At 40.0% G+C, this 16,229-nt stretch overlaps 2 protein-coding genes across 2 annotated transcripts; one reads left to right on the top strand and one right to left on the bottom strand.

Annotated features, from left to right (window-relative positions):
• Window positions 1-519: 519 nt before the first annotated feature.
• Window positions 520-3,072, bottom strand: fcf1 (FCF1 rRNA-processing protein). Its single transcript, XM_023417265.2, has 8 exons — window positions 2,967-3,072; window positions 2,307-2,371; window positions 2,067-2,138; window positions 1,833-1,981; window positions 1,617-1,689; window positions 1,424-1,511; window positions 908-1,002; window positions 520-779 (listed from the first exon to the last, which is right to left on the bottom strand). The coding sequence occupies exons 1-8, from the start codon at window positions 2,967-2,969 to the stop codon at window positions 731-733; spliced, it is 594 nt and encodes a 197-aa protein (XP_023273033.1). The 5' UTR covers window positions 2,970-3,072; the 3' UTR covers window positions 520-730.
• On the top strand, window positions 3,071-15,340 carry arel1 (apoptosis resistant E3 ubiquitin protein ligase 1). The gene is made up of 22 exons (XM_023417263.2): window positions 3,071-3,119; window positions 3,978-4,205; window positions 4,688-4,856; window positions 6,451-6,671; window positions 7,285-7,356; window positions 7,671-7,897; window positions 8,097-8,334; window positions 8,449-8,618; window positions 8,827-9,007; window positions 9,110-9,354; window positions 9,455-9,532; window positions 9,625-9,766; window positions 9,877-9,998; window positions 10,135-10,210; window positions 10,376-10,485; window positions 10,594-10,773; window positions 11,116-11,241; window positions 11,778-11,907; window positions 12,015-12,073; window positions 12,159-12,248; window positions 12,339-12,514; window positions 12,986-15,340. Exons 2-22 carry the CDS (start codon window positions 4,058-4,060, stop codon window positions 13,086-13,088), a joined length of 3,063 nt encoding a protein of 1,020 aa, XP_023273031.1. The 5' UTR covers window positions 3,071-3,119; window positions 3,978-4,057; the 3' UTR covers window positions 13,089-15,340.
• Window positions 15,341-16,229: the final 889 nt, after the last annotated feature.

Genomic DNA, 16,229 nt, shown 5'->3' on the forward strand with positions numbered 1-16,229 from the left:
TTATTAACAGCACCTAAACGCACCATTTTTTTGGGGTGGCGGTGCGCTTGTACTGTACTGTACTAATTCAGTCGTACTGTGGCGGAAGGTTGAATGAAATACATTCAAATGAAAACTTTAGCTATTGAAAAGAGACAATGTTGTTTATTTATATGGGATGCCAAAGAGTAAAAAAAACATTGTTTTTAACATCAGTTTAAATTCCAACATGGTAATGTCACATTCCACTTAACTAAGGATTAATCTGTCAAGCTATACTAGTGTTATATTTACATTGAGTTATTCCATATTTTCTATTACACATTTCAATTGGCTAAACTGTAGGGGGGGGAAAAACAAGCAATAAAACACATTTCCATTGTAGTTACAGTCAAACTTCAAACAGGATAAAGGGAAACAACAGTGTAAAATATGAACTCCAAATTCTTTATCTATCTCATAATAAATTAGTATCTGCTCATATAGAAAACTTCAATATATTTTGAGAGTTGGAAAAAAAACTGAAGACTGAGGAGAACATGCACTGCAACAGTTAATTTATTCTTGAAACAAAATATTTTATAAGAAAAACAACACTTTAAGTAGTTTTCAGTTCTATCAAACTCACCCCATCCCATCCTCACCAAATCAAACTTCAAAGCATAACAACATTTTCAATATGCATAAAAGGAAAATAATATTAAACAGGAAACTTCAGTCCATTTACAGGTGCAGCTCAGCTGTAAAAATATTAAAATCTTGGAGCACCATAGTCATCAGGCATCCGTTCAATATTATACCTGTATTTAAAAATAGAGGGAAAAAAGTGTGTTTTAATGAAGCTGGTACTGACTCCAGAACAAAGTTTTGCATTTTGCGCAAAAAAAAAAGCACACAAACAAAAAGGTGATATAAATTTGTGGTATACCTGTGGTTTGAGATGTACATGATGGGTACGCCGGGGATCTTCCTGACTCTTCTCTTAAGATCTCTGTCCACAGTTGCCAGGATGTAACACTTGTGCTGTAGAAATATTTTTATGTGAGTTATAGCTGCCCTTCAGTACCAAAACTACACAGTGTGACATAATATATGTAATGTGACTACGCCACCAGCAGCTGGTTTCAAATGGGTGTTCTGTCGCTAGTAGCAAGCACCACTGGCACACTTCCATGGCAGTTTAACTCAAAGTGTCCTTATGCAAGTGTCCTTGGGCAGGATAATGATACCCCAATGTATCATTGGTGTGTCTGACGTCACTAATACAACATCCTAAATGACTGTTTAACTGCTGGGATAAGTGTCAGTAGGTTCTGCTGCTGTTATTTTGCACAACAAACATACATGCTATTACTCATATTGTGGAGCTCATCATTCAGTGAATACTGACATTCCATGACATGTATGTATGTATGACTAAAACTGTACATTAAAAGTATATTACCTGTGTTACCCGTTGGACTAAACAGTCATCGGCATATGTTCCCTTGTGTGTGCACGGCAGGCGCTCAAACCTTGGATCTTTGGCTATCCTGCAATAACAAAAACAAGCAAAAAATGTAAAGATAAAAATAATTTATGTATGAATTCAATAGGTTCATCTGCCCAGTGCCATTTTCTACCACACATCTTTGTACCTGAGCGCAACTCTGTACTTCATTCCAAGCTTCTCAATCTCAGCCATCACACAGTCTGTGATATATGGGATACCTGGATAGGATGGGATTTCAGGAAAAAAATGAATGACCATTTTAGAACTATTTTTGCTGAATCATTATAATATATGATTAATATTGTTAAAAAAAAAAAGATGCTCATCCTCATATTAATTCCCCCTGGACAATAGTACTTACATTTGGCATACAGACAATCCATCATAGATTGAACAATGTCCAGTTTAGCCTTGATAGAGAAGTTGATGAAATTGGTGTCGACGAGAATGTGGTATGGTGGACCGAGCTGAGTGTTGTACTGGAAGAACAGGCATGATGGGTACTTTGTCCTGCACAAAGAGTTAAAAGAAGTCAAATTAAGAGCCATCAACCACAAGTTATCATCCAATTCAAGCTTTTGAGTGACCGACTTACACTTCTCTCTCCTTAAGCTCTGAGGGGTCTTTCTTCTTTTTCTCTTTTGCTTTAGCTCGGTCTTTCTCTTTTCTACAAAACAAACAAGAACTTATAAGGCTTGAATACATCTTCCACATTTCACCAGCAATTGCATGTTCTGCTGGATTAATAAACTTCATAGTGATGGAGGAGCTGGTTTAACCAGGGGTGATTTGGGTTGACAACAGAGAATAATTATTAAAACAAACCAAAACTCACATTCTATGATCTTTCAGATTAATCATTCTCTTCATTGCAGCAAACTTCTTTGTTTTCTGCTTCGCCTACATTGAAAAAAAATGTTTAGAATATAAATCACAAACAACAGTTTATACTATATTGTTTGAAAGTAGGAGAAGAAATGATTGTAACTGTGTTAGTGGACGGTTAGAGGGAGAGTCCACCTATCAATACAATGCTGGCACGGGGTCTTTATTGAATATCAACGACTGTCCCACAGCTGAACATACAGGAAAAAAAAGGTTGACTATAATATGATCGAGTGAAGCCGTTCAACTGATACGATATTGACATTTACTGAAACAAACACTGAACTCGTTAGTTAGACACCAAGAGGTTAAATCAAATTCACGATCGCAGCCTTTTGGAAACCAACTTCCAATTGTGTTTATGATTATGTTCAGACCAAGCTCCTTGTACTGATATAAACTATATATTTAGATGAATAGTTTGCGTAGGTAGCGCTGTATGTGTAGGTATAGCTTACTTAACGTTAGGCTAGGCTAGGTAACTTAGCTCAGTGGCTTCCCTGGGAAAAAAAATTAAATGCCTTATTAATACACTAAATGTCATACTTTAAGAGACACCAGCTATCAAGACAGCCGTGGAGTAGTTGTCATACAGTTTTAAATTACTTACCATGCTTTAAATTTGAGAAACAGATCTCAGTAACTGAGTGAAACTTGCTCCCCTTCCCCTCGTGTATCGATGCAATTTCTGGTGACGTAATCAAAAATCGACACCTTTTCTGCGCATTTTCCGGACTGCAAAGCTAATGTCTAACGGACGAAGGTAGATGCTGTTTTTAAGAGCAAAAATTTAGGACATTTTTGCATTTACAGTTTTGCTTTGTGTAGCTGTGCTATTGTAAGCGGATTCTTGTGAAGGTCTTGTGATGTGCATCTTGATAACCGCCACGGGTTGGAGACGAGCTTTTTGAAATTACGTTGACATTGTTTGCTAACTTGGCTAGCCGCTAGCATCGTTCGCTAGTCAACTAAGGCTGCTGTAGCCGTTTGTCATGCTAACGATGCTAAAATATGTTAGCATTAGCTGCTAGCTTTACCTAGCGCTTCAGGTGTCAATAGACAGGCGAGAATTGATAATATTGCATTTTTGAAACGCCATTCAAGGCACTGTCCAGTGAACTTTACCGAAGCTGTTTGAAGAGGTGATGTAGCTTTCTGGTTGTTAATGACAGTGGCAGCGGATGACATTTGGAAACGTTTTGACACCTGAGCTAGCACGTCTAGACAGCTCCTCATCCTCAGAGCCATCACCATCATCTGGACTTGTCGGTGGATGGGATTTAGAGTGTAGTAACGCTTAGTTTTACCTGGTTTCTTTGATAGTTAAACAGAGGCTGGTGAGAGTTTTGTGACTATTGTTTGGCCAAGTTGCTCATGCATATTTCAGTGCTGTGGAGTAATGTTTTTCTCCCATCAGCCAACACTTCTCCAGGGTGACACTTAAATATTCATGCTTTTTTGGCAGAGCAGTTTACAGTTGAAGCTACTAGGCTCAATCATTTCCCATGTTTGACTAGTGCCCCTCGTTAGAATCCATCTCTTGAAAGCCAAAGTTTTTTGTTGTGTATTTTTTTGGTCTAGCAGTTTTGAACCTAAGCAGTTTTGTCTTCTATTATTGTAGGAAACTTGACTAGCTTCCTGTTACATGACACTTTTCCTTTGAGCACGAAGAGGTCTGAGTGAAGGCTGAAAGATGGTCTGATGGACCGCCGCTTCTTCCTGACCTTCCTCTTCTGCTCAGTGTCGTGGATATTCTTCTGGGAGGTACGCTGGAAGAAAGGAAAAGAGAGTCAGATTCAGGAATGGCTCCAAGGACATAGCCTCTCTCAATACAGGCACTTATTTGAAGGTCAGTGGGTTACACTTGTTTCATATTACATTACCAATATAGCACAGAAGTTTGGTTGATGGTTTTATCCAGGGTGAAGTAAGCAGATGTAGCTTCTGTAATATACACAAGGAAACATCTGCATGACAGCTTATCTTGGATGAAAATTAAACAGTTTCTTGGAGAGAATACTTTCTCCAGCACCCATCCTAGTTTCTGCAGAAATATCAGAGATAATGTCATGTTTAACTTAATTTGAGCTATGTTTAGTGCAGTGAGAATGTATTGCTTATTGCTTTGACCCTGGTCAATTTTTGGTTTTGAAACACAAAAGTTCAGGCTTATGAGATGCAACTGGCATGTATGCACAATCAGCACAGACTTAGATACTCATTGTAATAGACTTTAATTAGTATTTAAGCTTGTGCTATGGCATTAGTGATGCTGATTTTCTGGCCAGTATTTGCATGGGGATTTTTATTTGCTGTTCATGTGTCATCCAGATGTACAGACACTGGAGGAACTGAGTCTGAGTGTACTGAGTCGCCTGGAAGAGGTGGTGAAGGAACAGCAGCGCTGGAGGGAAATTGCAGAAGCCCACATCCAGCTGCTGCGAGACTTTGCCTTCCAGGAGTGGCTTTGCTCTCAGAACCTGGAGCACTATTACCATACGTAAGCAATGAAAGGTCTTAACTTCAGCATTTACACCAATCAGGCAAACTCGTGAGCAGCCGTCCTTTTTCAAAAACAATTACTTGTTGGCATGTCATAAATGTAGATTGTCCCTGGCATGTTTTTTAATGTCTTGAATTGGTTAGGTGGTTATGGTCATGTTTTATGCTGGTTAAAAAAGACTCTGTTTATTTATATCCACTTGAGGGCTGCCTCTCCAATCATGGTTAGCCGAGTTTGCTGACAATGAGCAGTGGAGGCTGCAGTGTTTCAGAGGGTCACTGCAGTAAAAAGTATTCTTTAGAGGCTGTTACTGTGAGACCCTGCAGCAATGCAGATGTTTGTGTGTGTGTGTGTGTGTGTGTGTGTGTGTGTGTGTGTGTGTGTGTGTGTGTGTGTGTGTGTGTTGGATGCTCTCTATTGATGCAGTCAGAACCTGCTATGATAGGTAGTTACTTCATAACACTGTCTGTTTGTCCTGCCTATGTTTGAGAAAAGTGTATTTTAATGTTTGTAGAGGTCAGTATTGTTTCTCAAAAACACATAGTATCATGTTTTTAAAGAAAATTGTACGACATTTCTAAAAGGACACAATGTCACATTTGTGAAGGTCATGACTGCCACACTGTCGCCGTCTGCATTGCCGATTTTGATTCACTGGACATAAAATTACTCACATATTTATTGCTGAGTTTCAGTTCACTAACTGTGTAGTAACCGAAGATGATCTTTGCATTAATTTGCTTGCTAAAAATAAACTGTAAATGGGGAAGATTAAGCTGCAGACCCACATAAGCCTCTCATTGCTTCTCAGAAAAGTAGTGTTCGTAAGAGTTGGATGTTGGAAAGATGCAATTATATAGTTAAGTTAGAAATATATATATATATATATATATATATATATAGTTAGAAATGAAAAGAGAATGATGGTTTCGTTTGGATTACCATCATTATCATAATAATTGACCTCAAACACACGGTAGATAATCAGCCCCATTACACATGTAAACCTGACACAGCAAAGCACTAGTTAATTCATGTTTTAAAATATCTATTTTTAGTGTGTATTTTTCTATTATTTCAGATTTTATATTATAGAGTTATATTGTTTGCTTACATCATTTTGGCCATGATGACCAAACTATGAACGGTTATAGCACAAGCACATCCCTAGTTTAAACAAAGACACAATGTTGCACTAGTAGATTTACAATAGGAGATTAAGTTTTGGTTTTAATGGTTACAACCATTTCTCCACTAAGCATTTTCTCCTGTTGACCTTTTTTGTAATGAAGCCTTGTTGCTTTAGTCTTTTAGTAAGAGCAGATGCAACATGCCGCACCATCTCACTAAAGAGTTTAGCTGAAAAGATCAAGGTTACTCTCGTGCAGAGTTTCACAAAAAAATAGTGTTTGTTTAGTGTGTGGGATAGCCTGTTGTTTGCAGTTAAGTCAGCAGTCTTGATCAATAGACTTTGGGTAACACTTTGTGGTGAGGCCAGGGTTGTGTTCTAAAGGCTGTACTACTGTAGGCGGTGCTACCATTCCTGTCAATTATCTACTTAATCTATTTTCACTTTTGTTTTCCACTGCAGACTGAAGACCTTGGGTTGCATGAATCTGGATGATCTGTCCCTTTTTGACAGTCAACTGCAGCTGTCTTTAGCTGCCTGGGGCTACTACTACGAAGACTACATTAAGTTGTCCACAGGCATCAAGATCCTCCAGACTTCTAGGGGGAGTCGAGACCAGGACTACGAGATCCGGCTGGTGCACAGCCTTGCTGAGAGGCGTCTGAATGAGAAGTGGTCAATTGGTGAGACTCCGATCTCCAATCATTTTCTGCTTCAGACTGGTTTTAGTTTGGGGTTGCTTGCTACAGCTGAAGAGTATAGAGAGGCATTTAGATATAAGACATAAACATAAGATGGGCGGTACTGTTGCCAAATGTTTTCACAAATGTTATTACTGCAGATGTCGTAGATCATTTGAATGTAACTCAAAAGCCTAAAGGAGAAATTCAATGTTGCTTCATCTGTTTGTACAGTTCAACAAATTGTACAGTTCAACATCTATTTGTTTTTCTGTCCTTTTCTCTCTGAACGTTGTTACATTATAGCATTCCTTATGCAGAGCCATGACCATTGTTATTATACCATATACTGGTATTGTTGGGTGTGGGTGTGGTATTACCTTCCACTCAAAACTGGCCACTTAAATCACGCCATTTCTTGACATTTAATGTTGCTTCATTTGGCAGAAAACCCATGTAAACTATAGTGGTCCAGTGTTTGTATAACCATGACACAATGTCTTAAAAAGAGAAGAGAAGTGCAATCATCAAAATTTAACCTGCTTGCCCAGAGCAGGAAGTGTCTATTGTTTTCATTTTAATAATTCATCGGTACAATATCCATTTGTCTTTTCAGCGGGAGCGCTCATATTTGGCTGTACTGTGGCACTGTGCTTCTTGATAAGGGACCTCATGTTTTACGTGATTGGTGAGTCCAATGTTCGCTGTTCGGGTTGGGCTGATATGGCCTGTCCTGGAATTTCTGCTACGTGGCTCACTCTCTTTCTTCCCTCAAGCACATACTTCAGCTGTGACCTGGTACCACAGGTTTTACAAATGTCTTTTATTTTTTTATAGCCTGAGGACTTCGTCAAATGTTAATCGTTGCTTTTGTTAAATACTTTCTCAAATAAGTAGTGCATCCACTCATTTCAAAACCATATAAAAATAGCTTGCATTTATTCCAAACGCATTCTAACTTTTAACAAATTGTCTCTTGCATTTATTCCCTTCTTGTGGCAGGTGGAATTACTGTTTCCATCATAGCGTTCGTCTTTACCATCAAGTTCCTCTGTGAGCTTGCAGCGAGGGTTGTCAGCTTCCTGCAGAATGAGGATCCAGGTCGACGCGGTGACCGCAGCATCTACGACTATGTCCGGGGCAACTACCTGGACCCACGCTCCTGCAAGGTGTCATGGGACTGGAAGGAACCGCAGGAAGTTGGGCAGACTATGAGCTTCAGAGTCCAGGTGATAATTAATTCCTAATGTGTCGAAGCTAAAGGTGTTCTGCACATCTTGTTTTTAGTCTCACTGACTTTCTTACAAGTGTCTGATTCATGCAGCAGTGTCAAGAATATTTTGTTTGCAACATTATGTTCAGAAATGTAAAATTGACTTGTGTGTCTTCTGAATCTAAATCTAACTCCCTTTATGTCTGTCTGCTCAGCTGTTCTATAAGAATGGCCAACCTTTCCCGGCCCATCGACCTGTGGGACTGAGGGTCAACATCACCCACATCGAATTGGCTCTGGACATCCCTGTTACACAGGAGGTTCTGCAAGAACCAGAGTCCAATGTAGTCAAAGTAGCCTTCACAGTGCGCAAGGCTGGACGCTATGAGATTGCTGTCAAGCTGGGCGGCCTCAATGTAGCCTACAGCCCTTATTATAAGATATTCCAGCCAGGTATGACTACGCTATAGGTTTAAGAGCCAACCTGTATTTTGCTTTGTGTAATTTAATGATATGACAAGTTTGTATTCCTGATTGCATATTTTTCTGTTCTTTTGTTCACTTCAGGTACAGTTGTCCCATCTAAAACCAAGATAGCCTACCATTTCTCCACCCTGGTGCTAATAAATGGCCAGCAGCACACTTTGCAGATTGAACCCAGGGATGAGTATGGAAACCCCACCAGCAACTCCACATCTCTCACAGATGAAGCCAACTACAGCGTCCATGTGCACTCTGTATGGGAACAAACCCCTTTTCTATTATCCATTAAACTATAATTTGAAGATTTATTTCTTGATTATGACTGTAAAAATGAAAGCCAGCCTTTGTTTTCAACCTTCTGTTCCCAATTGCACAGTCACTAGCTTTACAGCAGAACAGGTTCTTACAAGTAATTCTCAACATTCTGAGCTGGGATTCATTTTAGTTTTCCTGTTCTTCCAGCTGGGCACAGTGGATGATGACAGTCTGGAGGAGTACTACAGTAAGTCAGTTTCACTCAATAAGCAGCAGTGCCAGGTTCTGCTGAGACTGACCCTGAGGAAAACAGGCTGTTTCAGGGCCCGCATCTCCTACAAGGACCAGCCGCTCAGCAATGGGGAATTTGACATAATTGTTCTCAGTGGTGAGCAGACTTTCCTCATGCTGAGGAAAAATACACTACTATAGAATAAAGTCATCCTGGGTTTTCAAAGCCTAATACTCATACTCGCATTGCATATTACAGAGAATGAGAAGGCCTGTGTGGAGAAGAATGTGTCCACTCCAGGCATAAGTATCTACTTTGAGGCATACCTGTACAGCAGTGGGAACTACAGCAGTTCGTCATGGCAGTTACCAGCCTCCTCTTTGCTGGCTCCCCAGCGGAGGCCCTCTATGGGAGAAGAGGAGGATGAGCATGACTCTCCTGTGGAGGGACAACCTGAGAAAGTCAAGAAACCAAAAAAGGTCTACTGTTACATATCGCCAAAGGTAAGTGGTCAGATTTTAATGGTTGCATTTGATTGGTATGATTTTTCTTCAACTCTTGGTTTTGTCTATATAAGTAAATGAGAGACTTTATGTCCAACAGCAACTATCCGTGAAGGAGTTCTACCTGAAAATAATTCCGTGGCGCCTTTTCACCTTTCGAGTATGCCCAGGAACAAAGGTAAGCAGAGCAGATGTCAGAAAACTCTGGAGAACCGGCCTCTCTTATTTGGTTTGTACAGGCTCACTGTAATTCCTCTGCTTTCTTCTTAGTTTACCTATTATGGCCCTGATCCGATTCACAAGTATCTAACTCTAGTGGTGGATGATGGGATACAGCCTCCTGTGGAGCTCAGCTGCAAAGACAGGAACATCATGGCTGCCACCTTCATTCGCTTCCTGCACAAGAACATTGGTTTGTTTCAGTGTGATTCATTTTGCCTCGAGCCGCACTTCACAAATACCATCTTTTGTGGAGACAGTGTACGTCACTGTGTAGCAGTAACATGATGGTATTATCAACAGGTGGCTCTGAAACGTTCCAAGACAAGGTGAACTTCTTTCAGCGTGAACTCAGACACATCCACTCCAAGAGACCTCGCACCAAGACCTGCCTAAAAATCACTCGACACGCCATTCTCGATTCAGTGAGTGCTTCTTTACTGTATTACGAAGCTGTTTCATAAAATGTGCACAATGAAAATAGTCATGTAATCGTAACACTCTTGTGACCCCAGTGATAAATTAAACTCTCATTTATTTTTCCTTCTTGTTGCTGCTCAGTCCCTGAAGGCTACAAGGAACTTCTCAGTGTCAGACTGGAGTAAGAACTTTGAGGTCGTGTTTCAGGATGAGGAAGGTAAACAAAACATCAGCTTGTGTATTGAGAATTTTACACATTTTTGCTGTTGCAGCAACGATTTCAAACCAATAAGCTCTTAAGATTACATCCTGATGAAAGTCACAGACACAGCAATTCATTAAGGTGACCACACTGCTATAACTTTTCACATTTTTTCGGCAGCTTTGGACTGGGGCGGGCCTCGCAGGGAGTGGTTTGAGCTGATTTGCAAGACCCTCTTTGACACTTCCCACCAGCTGTTCACACGCTTCAGCGACAACAACCAGGGTCTTGTAAGTTTTTGGTTTTTTTGTTAAACCACCTTTAAAACAACTTATATATTCTCCTCTTAAACTACATACATTAAATGCGAAATAAAAGAATTAACATCTATTTTGCAGGTGCACCCAAATGCTGACAGGCCGCCCCACCTGCGTCTGAAGATGTACGAGTTTGCGGGCCGTGTGGTAGGGAAGTGCCTGTATGAGTCTGCCCTGGGTGGGGCCTACAAACAGCTGGTCCGAGCTCGCTTTACACGTTCCTTCTTGGCACAGATCATTGGCCTAAGGATGAACTACAAGGTATGGAACAAAATACATTCCCACAGAGAAGACTCATTCCCTGGACGTTGGAAGGTCATGTTTTCATTGTTTAACTTCTGGTGTCAGCTGGTCTGTCTCATCACTTTAAAATTCCTCGCAAAGCCAGGAAACCTGATTTGTTTCCTGGCATTATTTATTTCATGGAGAACTAGCCAGTGTGTTTTGCTGTTTATCCAACTTGCTAAGATTTCAAAGCTGAGAATTAAACGAGACCCAATCGTTTTGTTTTTTATCCTTCCACCGACAACATGAAATGTCATGTTTATTTGAAAACGTCATTTTCCTGCGTTTTTTTTGGGGGGGGTTATTTTCCACACGCAGTACTTTGAGACTGACGACCAGGAGTTCTACAAAACTAAAGTCTGCTTCATCCTAAACAATGACGTGAGTGAAATGGACCTGGTGTTTGCCGAGGAGAAGTACAGCAAGTCAGGACAGCTGGAGAAGGTGAGGCAACACTTTTGGAAGGGAACTTCCTCTTTTATCCCTGATGTAATTTCACAGGAGATAGGAGCAATAAACCAAACAAAAGAAACCATATTGCTTGTTTGGCAGGCAGTTTGGTTTTTTTTTTCTTAAAGAGAGGGAGTGGTGAGTTTACGTTAAGTTTTTAAACCTTTTCAAACTTTGTTTTTGTTGTTCAGTTATAAAATTCCACATAAGAACTGGCTGTGTAACTCTCCATCCTGACACAACCTCACAAGCTGAGTCCAACCCCCTCCTTTTAATTAGATACACACTTTTTACCTTTTTTAAATTGATTAAATATTTATAATGAGGCTGACAAGTGTGTGACAGCCAAACACACATTCAAGAAAGTGTCTGAACTACAGTATATATTCTAATCCCATCTCTACCATCTTACCTTTACTGACCGTTTTTGAGAGCCGCACAATGACTGAATTTTAATCTTGTTTTGTCATTTGTTGTTTTACTGTTTTTTATTTATTTCAGACATATATCTGACTCATGTTCTCTTGCAGGTGGTGGAGCTGATATCAGGGGGAGCTCAGATCGCTGTCACCAATGAAAACAAGATGCATTATCTCAACCTGCTGGCACAGTACAGACTGGCCAGCCAGGTGAGAGATGAGGTGGAACACTTCCTGAAAGGTAAGGGAACTAGCACAGCTGCAGGCTGCAATTTTTTTGCCAATTCCTCTAATTTGACGTCTCCGGTAATGTGCGTGTAATTAGTGTAATTTCCTGATCAATTGCAGGTTTGAACGAACTGGTTCCAGAAAACCTGCTAGCCATATTTGATGAGAATGAGTTGGAGGTATGTGTGATGTTTATAATAAAATCCTTTTGCTCTTTTACAACATGACTGGGTAATTATAATTTTTTCCTTCTAATCTCTTCAGCTGTTGATGTGTGGCACCGGTGATATAAATGTGCAGGACTTCAAGGCTCACGCCGTGATTGTCGGAGGATCATGGCACTTCAGAGAGAAAGTATGTCATGGAAAATCTCTGTCTTCCTTTTCTCCTAACAGCAGAACAGTGATGAAAATGTCTGAGCATGTTGATTTTCTGTTGCTACAGGTGATGAAGTGGTTCTGGGCCGTGGTGTCCAGCTTCACCCAGGAGGAGCTGGCGCGTCTGCTGCAGTTCACCACAGGCTCCTCTCAGCTTCCACCTGGGGGATTCAACACTCTTTGCCCCTCCTTCCAGATCATTGCCGCCCCCACACACAGCACCTTGCCCACTGCACACACCTGGTGAGTAGTAAAACACAGGCAGATATATTTGAAAGACAAGGCTGGTGTTGTTCTACATGTTTCTTACTGGCTCCATATCCCATGAAATGGCCAAAACCAACAGTGTGTTAGTCTGTCTCACATCTCACTTTTTGACTTTAGCAGCAGCTAGCTGCGTGCGTGTGTGCGTGCGTGCGTGTACGTAATGAAGGAATTTGTCACCCAGTGCAACGGTGTGGGTCACTCATGTTTGTTTAATAGTTTTTGTACAACAATGGAGCTCTGTGGCACAGATGAATATGCTACATTATGCTAGGAAATACTTACAATAAAGTGATTGTTGGTTTAGGTCTTTTCATTTTATTTGTTAGCAATAAGAAAAATATAGAATATTACGTTTGATCACACGTAGCATTATATGTAAAAGTTTCATTGATACTTAATCAGAATTTATACATCAGCTGACTCTTCGTGTTCCTCTACTCTGTGCAGTTTTAACCAGCTGTGCCTCCCTACCTACGACTCCTACGAGGAGCTGCACAAGATGCTGAAGCTGGCCATCAGTGAGGGCAGTGAAGGCTTCGGCATGCTCTAACTGCTCCATCACTGACACTGTGGTTCCACTTGCACAAGAGGAGACCAGCACCGGCCTCTTCAGCGCACCAGTTCCTTGCATTCATCTGCATTTAACAGTTGGGCCCAGACTCCCTATAAATACTCTCTCAGGATGAGAGGGCATTACAGGAAGTTGAGAAGGCTGAATTGGAATCAGGACTTGATCATATTAACTATAGTACTACTGTATATATAATAAAATATCTCGTTTTTGTAAAAAAAAAAAATTTAAAAAAAAAAAGAGAAAAAAAATGGAGACTACGGACTGCTGGAAAAGGTGAGGTTTGGGCTAATTTTATTTCTTAAAGCTAAAAGTTTGCTAAGTTTTATATGTTTGAAAGACACAGGATGCTAGAGCAAAGGCCTTGAGTATTACTGTATAATCGCTTCTTTTGCAATTTGCAAACTGAGGAACACTTAAGTGCAACAGCAGCCTACATGTGATGTGGGTGACATGCATCTACAGCACTTTGGCCTTAATCGATCAGGGACTGATGTTTGTATGTAAATATCTAATATCACTCTTTTATTTCAATACTTGTACATACTAGTGTGTATACATACCTTTTCATCTTGTTACTTTTTGATTTGATGTTCAATGAGAGGGGATTTCTTTATTGTTGCACGTTTTGATGGGTTGAAAGTTTATATAATTTCTATAAGCTTTTTTTTTTTTTCTGGTAGAGATGAATGGGTTTTAAAAAGAAGCCAAGTAATTTCTATTGTTTATACATGTTTTTAACTTATTGTGTCTTGAAAAAATATTTGTGTTGACCCATACTGTTGAAACTGTTTATCTGAAGCGGTAAATGTTTTTGTTATGTTTTATAACCTGCCTTATTCATGCCCTTTGCCTCTGATTGTATCCAGAGAGGTGCGTAGGTGAGAGAAACATAGTTGACAATAATAGGTAAAAGTTATTGTGACATTTCTACTATATTTCTACCCCCCCCCCCCCACAGAATTCATTGTGGATGTGAGTGTTGGTTGGATGTTGGGGAGAGTCCATATATAACAAACATTTTGTTATATATGCTGTGTGTTTTTTAACTTTCTCCTTCACAGCCTTTTATGGGTTTACCTCAGAATCTCCTATGCCACCTATGCATCCTCTGACACAGGTGTATATGTGTTAATGCGCATGTAGGGCAAAGCATACACACACAGTTCGTTCATAGTTGCCTCCTTCCAACCTGTGACTGTACAACCTTTAGCCATATTATCCCACATCCTCAGTACACAAAAGCATTATATCTTTTTGGAATATTCCCTGTTTGTTTTTCATTATGTTATTGTAAAACTATTTATTTTTAATGGTGTAAGCATCGTCTATATTCTGAGCCAACAGAATTGTTTTCTTAGGTTTTTTTTCCTGTTCATAATTGTTTAGCTGTCCCAGAGTTTACATGTTCATTAGCCATTTTGTAATAGTGTGTGCTGCCAGTCAGACTGTTTGTAGAGCATTTAGGAAATTCCTTGTTTAGACTAAGAGGCAAAAAGAAAATGTTTCTGATAATTTCTCTCAATAGCATTTTGATTTGAATGTGTTCATGTTTCTACACAGAGCACTCTGAATGCAGCTCCATTCCTCACATCATTCTCACAGCCGGCAGTAAAAGTTTGACTCGGCCACTAAGAGATTTAACTTGTTGAACGGCAAAGACTTAATTGCGTTGACTCAACAGAGCCAATACAGTGGGATTTGATTAGTATTTGCTTGAGCTTTAGCTGGCCTTTAACAGTGTTAAGAGGTTTTGTCAGAGGGTTTGTGGATTTGTGTGTGTTTGGGTTGTGCAATGTTGACTTGATGTTGCTGAGGAGAACAGTGAAAATGCTTATGAAAATGTTTCATTAAGCACCAATACCAATGGCTGATATCATATATATATGAAGTAAAGGTAGTTGAAGCATTACATGTGTTAGTTCCATTAGATGACATGACCATTATAAACAAATATGAAGGAGGTCTGTCCTGTAGTTTTATGTTCTTGTCTTTTCATGAGCACCTACTACTGTTTTATGTTTGGATGGTCTCTGGGTTAGTTTGTCCGAGTGTGACTTTTAGCAATGTAGATATTGTGAAATATTTGCCTATGACTTTGAAGCTGGGGTATGTTTTTCCTTTCCTTTTTTTTTTTTTTTAATGGCAAGCCCATGTTGATGAATGTTTGAGATTCTCTGCACTGCAGGTCCCTTGTTTAATGGAATTAAAAAAAAAAATGATGGACGGGATTCTTATCTCACTTTTTGTGCATCATATTCGGATTGTGTTTGGCAGTGTGGATCAAAATGATTACAGACCCTTCCAGCGCTGAATGTTGGACTTGGAGATGGCTTTTGGAGCTGACCTTACAGGGCAAGTAGTTCTTAAACTTGTGTCTGAAAATTGTTATGTACCTGGAGAGGAGCCCATGGGTGTACTCAACATAATGTATATCAGGACATTGTTATTGCCTCAACTTGAGGTAAAGAACTGGAGAGAATGTAACACTCCAGTCTCTAGCACTTCTATTTTCTTAATACAGATACACAAATGTTCTCGAAGTTTTCTATTAAAATTAGTTCCCATATTTGGCATAAAAACTTCTCTGTTTGGGGAAAAAGTTTGGGAATGCTACTTCTTAATAGCTCACGTTGAGTTCCTTAGTGTGGTGTTTGTTGCAGTGAATGCTAAACAAAAGCCTGAACTGTCATCTTTCATCGGCCAGCAGAGTTCATATTTTAGACACTAGGGGGCAGTGTCTCTACATGTGACATGAGTAGTGGCTATGTGCCTCCTCTTGCTGTCATCCCCCGGCACAGGACAGCAGCAGTAAATGATGAGGGGCTTTCCTGTCTTCAGCTGACCCTCCACACTTGAAGTTTTCAACACTGAGAGCAGGCCAGATTGAATCCCCCCTCCCATTACAGACATTTCTCATTTCCCCACACACATACAACACATACCTCATGAAACACATGAAAATAAACAAAGTTCATTCAAACCTGCTGGTTCCATGTCAGCTGAAGGCCTAATGAAATCAGTCTTTTGAGAGCGCCTCTGTTTATGGAATGTGATAATACCTAACTGCTGAAAGTGAAATGGAAAACAAGCGCTCCCTTTCCTTTCACGATGTGGGGA

Source organism: Seriola lalandi, unplaced genomic scaffold (assembly GCF_002814215.2).
Source record: "Seriola lalandi dorsalis isolate HSWRI2012SDOR001 ecotype SW California unplaced genomic scaffold, Sedor1 jcf7180002054573, whole genome shotgun sequence".
Classification (NCBI taxonomy): domain Eukaryota; kingdom Metazoa; phylum Chordata; class Actinopteri; order Carangiformes; family Carangidae; genus Seriola; species Seriola lalandi.

Coding starts and splice junctions, on each gene's coding strand:
- fcf1 (XM_023417265.2), bottom strand. Junction 1,982..2,066: donor GAGCTTAAGGAGAGAGAAGT/GTAAGTCGGTCA, acceptor CTCTTTGTGCAG/GACAAAGTACCCATCATGCC. Junction 1,003..1,423: donor TAGTCCAACGGGTAACACAG/GTAATATACTTT, acceptor ATATTTCTACAG/CACAAGTGTTACATCCTGGC.
- arel1 (XM_023417263.2), top strand. CDS start 4,058: ATGGACCGCCGCTTCTTCCTGACCTTCCTCTTCTGCTCAGTGTCGTGG. Junction 9,355..9,454: donor ACTGTTACATATCGCCAAAG/GTAAGTGGTCAG, acceptor TATGTCCAACAG/CAACTATCCGTGAAGGAGTT. Junction 9,767..9,876: donor CTTCCTGCACAAGAACATTG/GTTTGTTTCAGT, acceptor TATTATCAACAG/GTGGCTCTGAAACGTTCCAA.